This window comes from Fragaria vesca, linkage group LG1, assembly GCF_000184155.1.
Source record: "Fragaria vesca subsp. vesca linkage group LG1, FraVesHawaii_1.0, whole genome shotgun sequence".
Classification (NCBI taxonomy): Eukaryota; Viridiplantae; Streptophyta; class Magnoliopsida; order Rosales; family Rosaceae; genus Fragaria; species Fragaria vesca.
The window spans coordinates 14,977,492-14,984,320 of record NC_020491.1 but is presented as its reverse complement, the minus strand read 5'-3'; the positions used below and the strand labels follow the sequence as shown (position 1 = coordinate 14,984,320).

The following is a 6,829-nucleotide window of genomic DNA, read 5'->3' as shown; positions in this document are numbered from 1 at the left end:
AATGAATTATCCAAATACCTAACTCTTTGTTTGGTCCAGATGATTAAATCCCATATGATATTGCACTAGAAATTATCTGTTTTTGCACGTATTAGTATATAAAGGCAATTTCTATCTTTCGTTTCAACCAATTGCTATGCATGAGTACGTGTTGTCGTTTGTCTCGACTTTACGTATGAACGTTATCATATGCTCTTTATAAGCTATTCAAGCTTTACATAAAACCAATTCGAATAGAAAGAAACTTACAAAAGATAAATAGTAATATTCCCTTCATATATATTGTTCATCGATTTACAAACATAATAAACATACGAAGAAAAAAAAACCAAAATTTAAAGGTAATGATCCGTACGTAATTACTATAATTTCTACAAAATTAATTACAATAAACCCTTTTGACTACAAGCCCTTAACCAAAAGAAAAATAGGGGTTACGGGAGGGGGCCTAGGGTTGGATATCGACCTCTTTTTCTTTTTTCCTTGTCTAATTCATTATCCTAATTAATATAGTATTTAGTTAATTAATACCCTAATTATATATGTAATTAACAAGCTGCAGAAGAATTGGTGAAAGGATTATAGAAGTGAGGCTTTGGATGAGCAATTGAAAAGGGGCTCTTATTTGAATTAGCACCTTCGCTTCCTCCGATCCTTTCACAGGAAGGACACATGGTGAGAGTCGCCGCCGGCATGTGCATGAACAACGGTTGTTGTTGGCTGAGCTTCAGAGCCTTGAGTTCTTGTACCTCTTTCTGTAGCCTCCGGTTCTCATCTGTCAGAGTTTCACAGCATTTCTTCAAGAACTCACAGTCTACCTCTGTTTGCTTAAGCTTTGTCCTGAAACCAAGTAACCAGAAATAACATCTTATTAGTTTTAACCTATATGGCTAAAAGTTGGTTAGTCGGTCGATATAAAGCTGTAAAAAATCACAATCACACAGGAACCACCTGCTTTACCCCTATATTGGGATACGTGGTTCACACAAAAAAACCCATTCTTCCTTTTCATTTAGAAGAAAACAGTACTGAAGTTTTGCCAGAAGAAATCGTTAATCTGAGTTGTGTTTTTGAAGATGATTAGGGATGAGAATTATAGTTACCTGGCCCTCCTGTTTTGGAACCAAACTTCTACTTGTCGAGGCCTCAAACTTAACTGCCTGGCTAAAGCTTGCTTTTGCTTCTGTAATTAAACCCAGCAATAACAATATTAATTAGTTTTCAGTTTTCATATAAACAAATAAAGATTGATGGAGAGGGAGAGATGAATTACAGGGTTGAGAGTGCTGTGTTGTTTGAAGCTTTCTTCTAAGAGCGCAGACTGTTCTTTGGTGAGCCTGAGCTTCTTTCTTGCATTAGGACCATCTTCATCTTCATCACTAATCACTCTGGAAGAGACCTGCTTCTCAACCTCAACCTCCTCGCTACTGATGTCTCTCTCCCTCTTGACCACTCTACCACTCGAGAAGGAATTAGAAACTGCGCTATGACTATTATGAGGAGACCCTTGCCTATACAAATCAAGACTATTATTCCCTTGATGATGATCATCCTCATGAAAACTATTTCCAAACAGACCCAAAGTTAAAGATGGCTCGAAGGAATCAGGCTTCTTATTCATCATGGGATGTTGAGCCTTTTGTGGAGTTGGAGTACTGGTGCTGTATTGGGAAGCTGTGAGACCTAAACCTAAGACAAGGCCTGTGTTGCAAGCATGCTGATCATCAAAACCCATCTGGGAGCTGTTCTTTCTTTTGCTTTGTTGTGTTGAAATGGGGAATTGGGTGAGAGGGTGAAGTCGATATATATATATGAAGAAGGGAGGAGAGGTTGAAGCAAATAGCTAGAGAATTAGGAATGAGACTTTTGGGTGGGTGGGTGGGTGGCTATGATTATTAATCAAACCAGAGAATGAGTATAGAAACGAATCTGGGGCATTGGGAAATTATGAAGGGTACCTCAAATGCAACCTCTCTATCTCATCTATCTCTCTCTCTCTCTCTCTCTCTCTCTCTCTCTCTCTCTCTCTACATAGGTTGACCATTTGAGCCCCACTACCAAATTATTATACACAAATAATAACAAACCAAACAATGACAATCCCTCTCTTCATATCATATGCTAGAATATATCATGGCAGTGGGAAACACATCAAGAAGATGATTCGCTTGAGCTAGGCCACCCATTAACATGCCAAATTTAACTATTTGCTACCACTTTAAATTTCTTTTCATGTATTACATATATATTAGGTTCCTACCCTTTATATGTATCAATTATTGGGCACACTTTTGCTATGCTTTACTTGTGTTGTGTCCCATAACTACTAGTCTGTGTGCGTGAGATTATTTTAATTTTGGGTCCTTCTTGAAGAATTATTGTTAATAATAATATCCAATTAGGGTGTGGGTTTTTGCTCATTCAAAGATTGCTTTAGCTGATTGGCAAAAAAGAAGTTAAAATTTATGACAAGTCCATGATTGGATACTAATAAGTTCCTTTTAGAAAACACACCCACATGAACTGTCTCCCACTCCATGCCTGCTACAACTTGCTGGAGATATGGGACATGCATGATGCATCATCATACTTATGTGTCACACCTTGTTACTTGCCAATCTTGCATTTTCAGCTTACTTTTATTAGTGTTGTACGTATATTGAGTGAAGGGCTGCGTGGATATTTATGCTGGAGTTTTTTATTTTTTTAACGAAAATCTTTTTATCCGTCTCACCTGTTTATATATATATCGATAAGATTTGAACTTATGAAAATCAACATTTTTAGACGTCTAACCAACCTCAACGTTGTGAATTTGATACCACTGTTTGATTTACATATTGTTCTTCATTGAACTGACTTTCATAATAACATAGATATAGAATTTAAATTCTGTTATAAAAGTTAATAAATAAACATGTGATCAATGTAGAAGTATATATAATGGCCCATTGCATCAACAATATACGTATTGAATACTAGAGATAAATATTGTGGATGATTATTAATTTAGTTTCTTCTTGCTCATGAATTAGCTAGAAAGAGATGTGCACGATCTTGCATCGCATATATGTAGTTTCTGTGCCATATATTGGCTAACTAAGCTTCCTTGTTGTGGCATGTTTGTTTTTTGTAGGAAAGGCAAAGAGAGAAAGAGAGAGGGGGAAAAAGGAAGTTAGGTAGAAGACAGACATAGGCACCATTGGAGAGTTACTTGAATTGAATTCAAAAGAGTTATAATGGTGCCATGAGAATATGATTCATCAACAAGAATCCGGATCAATAATATCTTTGCTTAACTAGAAAGTTGATGTGAAGTAGCAGTAGTGTGTGTGTGTGTGTTTGGGACCCTACTGTTCGATCTCTATGTGTACATGATCATGTACAATAATAAGCACTTCCAATAATAGTTGCTTTGTCGGCGAAGCTGATGAGTAGTTAGGTCACCCATAAAACATGATAAACCTAAAATAATGGCACAGCCAGCCAAGAAGACACCAAAAGCTTCTATTGCATGCTTACAATTAACTCCAACCATAATCTTTCCAAGGCCAGGCAGCTAATTATTAAGTAATAGCTAGTTTGGAGAGAAAACTAATACTGTTTGATTAATCAGAAAGGTCCCGACGACAAGTCATTGATCAAAGTTGTGTGGCGCATGCAGTTCGCGATCGAGCTGGTACTATTCCACGCATCATATAATTATATGGCAACAATTATTTATGAGAATATTAATTGGAGGGCGTTTAGCTATTCAAGTTGGAAACGGGATCGATCTGAAGCTAGCTAAACTAGTACTTTCTTACTTAATCAACAATAATTATTCCTAATTACATTAGCACAGGAGTGTGTGTTTTGGGTCACCATGCGGATCATCGATTCAGTTGTATATCTTAAACATATGACGTATGAACGCACTTCTCGTTATGCTACGGATACAAACCAATTTAGAGTGACTATATATTTAGAGATCGATCCATACAACTTTCAAGCTAAGCAGCCTAATAATTAAGCTAAACTAGTTTGTACTCTGTAGTCCAGCCTAATTCAAGTGCTTGACCTGCATTTCACCTACTAATTAAACTCAAAACTTGTGAAAGCTAAATCTTTTTCTTAATTTTCCGGCTAATTAACATCTATTGAATTGTTAAAGTGATATTATTGAAATAATTACAGGATGAGGCGTAACATATAGTACTAGTTCGGCACTCGGCTAACCTAGGTTCAGCTTAATTGTAGTAGTGATGATCCAAAAATTTCAATGCACTTGATATTAATATCTTCTTTTTTTTTTTTTTTAGAATCAATTTTGATATTAATATCTAGCTATAGTTATTTCGTTAATCTAATTCGCCGCTTACGTACGTTATGTTTATTGATATTAATACCTAGCTAGTTATTTTGTTTAAAAGTTTCAGTCTCCGCGCGAGTATGTCATGTTCACATCAATTAATAATGTGATCAATTATTAGAACGTATAAAATCATACGTTGATATATCACTTTGAAATTGACGATGAAATTTCAGTAATTTCAATCATATGATCGGGGAAGTATCATAAGATTTTACTTAATTTCTCAACAATTAGCTAGCTATTTACTTAGCTTGGTATGATCGATTTGTACTTGTCTGTGAGCTGTGACTTGGTTGGTTAAGGTGTTTAACTGATAACTTTGAGATCATAGGTTCAAACCTCACGACACATGTAGGGTGTGTGCGTTATTATTAAAAAGTTTTTTTTTTAAATAAAATTAAAATGATCGATTTGTACTTGGGCCGTTTGCGCGGCCACAAGGCAGATCCAAGTCGGTTGCTAAAGCTGCGGGGAGGATTATTGATGAAAAGCCGCCATGCATATATTCCTTAATTGTCTGCAAATTTACAACGCCCGAAACCCTAGAGGTGCCGCCATATATGTTCCTTTTGATATATTCGCAAACATTCGTATATATAGTGGAGAAAATTTGACTTCCTATATATGAAGCTCGATCCATCATTTGGAAAACGGGAAAACAAAAAGGGATGGAGAACATATTCATGAACTGCTATATATCCAAACGTTCAAACAACGTGCAAAAGCTCTTTAGTTTCCACTATTGACCCGTAATATTCAAAAGTCACTTTTATGTACCTAGACAAAATGAATTCACATTACCAATTGATAAGATACTTATTCTAGAGTTTGAGAAAAATTCTAGACGATACAAGCGTATGTAAGAAATGATTGTTATTCAAATGAGAAGGCATACATGCATATAAACTAATTTTCTCTTCCCATCATTGAAAAAACTAATTTTCTCTTCTTTTTTCTTTGTACAGAATTAGAAACGAGTCAAACGACCATTATCGTTCTTGTCACGATTATTTTGTTTGAAACAATTATTATTTTTTATTTTTTTACAAAAAAATTTATATGTATGACGTGTAAATATATTGTGCAATATTAGCCATTTATTATAATTTTTATATAAATAGATCCCTATATATTTATATTATGTCATATAATCTTAACAATTAACTTAAGTATGTGACTATGTGTAGATACACGCCGGCCGTGTATTTAACATGATAAAATAAAAAATTTAAGGTCTTATTTTTGGACCCAAAGTTAATAGGCATTGACTTTGACATGTTGGGAGAGTAAAAAATTAGTCTATGAGGTCCAATAATACACACATAAGCGCACGAATAGCTTTCTCTTTAAAGGCATGATTGGGGAAGATTGACAAATTCTATTATATAACCCTTTTTTCTTCACTTTAATTAATTAAAATCATAAAAACAAACTTCGTGTTTAAATTAATCAACGAATTAATACGTGACATAAAACCAAACAAACTAGTGGTGGATCTCGATCTGTGTCATATATTCACCACCCTTATCCGCCTATCCCTGTCTTTTAAGGGTTTTAAAATTAGGGCACAGAATTTATAAATAAGAATGAAGCTTGGATTAGTTTGGAGATGAGAGAGTGACACGTGGAGAATAGGGTAAGGAGAGAAATAGTAGTTTTGAGGAGGCGATCTAGGGTTAGAGACAGGTAGGAGCCCACCAATGATTTGGTATGATAGGGCATTTGATTCTGTGAGATATAGAGGTCTTTGATGATTATGGAGCGCAGAAGCTGGCAATGATGGAGGGAGAGTATTTGGCCGCAGGCTCGGATCTGAGATTTTTAGGTCTGAGTTGAACTTTTTAAATTGGGTCCTTAAATTAGTGTATGTTCAGTTTTTTTTTTTCTAGTTTTTTTTGTTTTTGTTTTTTTATGTGTAAAGATTTCATGAACTAAACACTCAAAATCCAAAGACGAATAACATATACTATCCGAAAATATATATAATATAATCAAATTATAAACTGAAAATTTATAAGACTAACACAAATCTGATTATAGAAATAGGATTATCAAAACCCTGTTGTTTTAGAAATCATATTGCTAATTAGAAGGTATTTACGTAATGTTCTGCTTTCCATTTCATTGGTAAGAATAAACTCTTCATAGATCATAAGCCAATAAAATTTTCTTGTTTACTGGCCCTCTTGGACACTGGGCCTTGAGTCGACAGTCTCTTCTGTCTCATATCAGGTCCGGGTATGTATTTGGGATAAGGTTTTTTTTGTTGGTGTTCTTTCTATGTCTCGTATTCCTCCTATACATCACCTTTAAAGCCCGGCCGACCATGTTGCTCTTTGTAAGCTTGCTCGATCTCTTGCTTTTGTGTCAGCATATATGATATATGTGTGCGTGCGCACAGTGATGATCACTGTTAGGGTTAGGGTTCATCATTCTGTGTATCTCCGCGGCCGCACAGGCATATCTGCGCGCCAT

The 6,829-nt window shown here is 35.3% G+C and overlaps 1 protein-coding gene across 1 annotated transcript; it reads right to left on the bottom strand.

The window, feature by feature from the left end:
- Positions 1–242: 242 nt before the first annotated feature.
- On the bottom strand, positions 243–1,964 carry LOC101299232 (homeobox-leucine zipper protein HAT22-like). Its single transcript, XM_004288241.1, has 3 exons — positions 1,274–1,964; positions 1,104–1,183; positions 243–840 (listed from the first exon to the last, which is right to left on the bottom strand). Exons 1-3 carry the CDS (start codon positions 1,733–1,735, stop codon positions 549–551), a joined length of 834 nt encoding a protein of 277 aa, XP_004288289.1. The 5' UTR covers positions 1,736–1,964; the 3' UTR covers positions 243–548.
- Between the last annotated feature and the right edge of the window lie 4,865 nt (positions 1,965–6,829).

Bases quoted from the DNA above. Each gene is read 5' to 3' on its own strand.
- LOC101299232 (XM_004288241.1), bottom strand. From the start codon at position 1,735: ATGGGTTTTGATGATCAGCATGCTTGCAACACAGGCCTTGTCTTAGGT. The intron at 1,184-1,273 runs GTAATTCATCTC...GTTTAATTACAG, and splicing joins AACACAGCACTCTCAACCCT to AAGCAAAAGCAAGCTTTAGC. The intron at 841-1,103 runs GTAACTATAATT...ACTTGGTTTCAG, and splicing joins TTCCAAAACAGGAGGGCCAG to GACAAAGCTTAAGCAAACAG.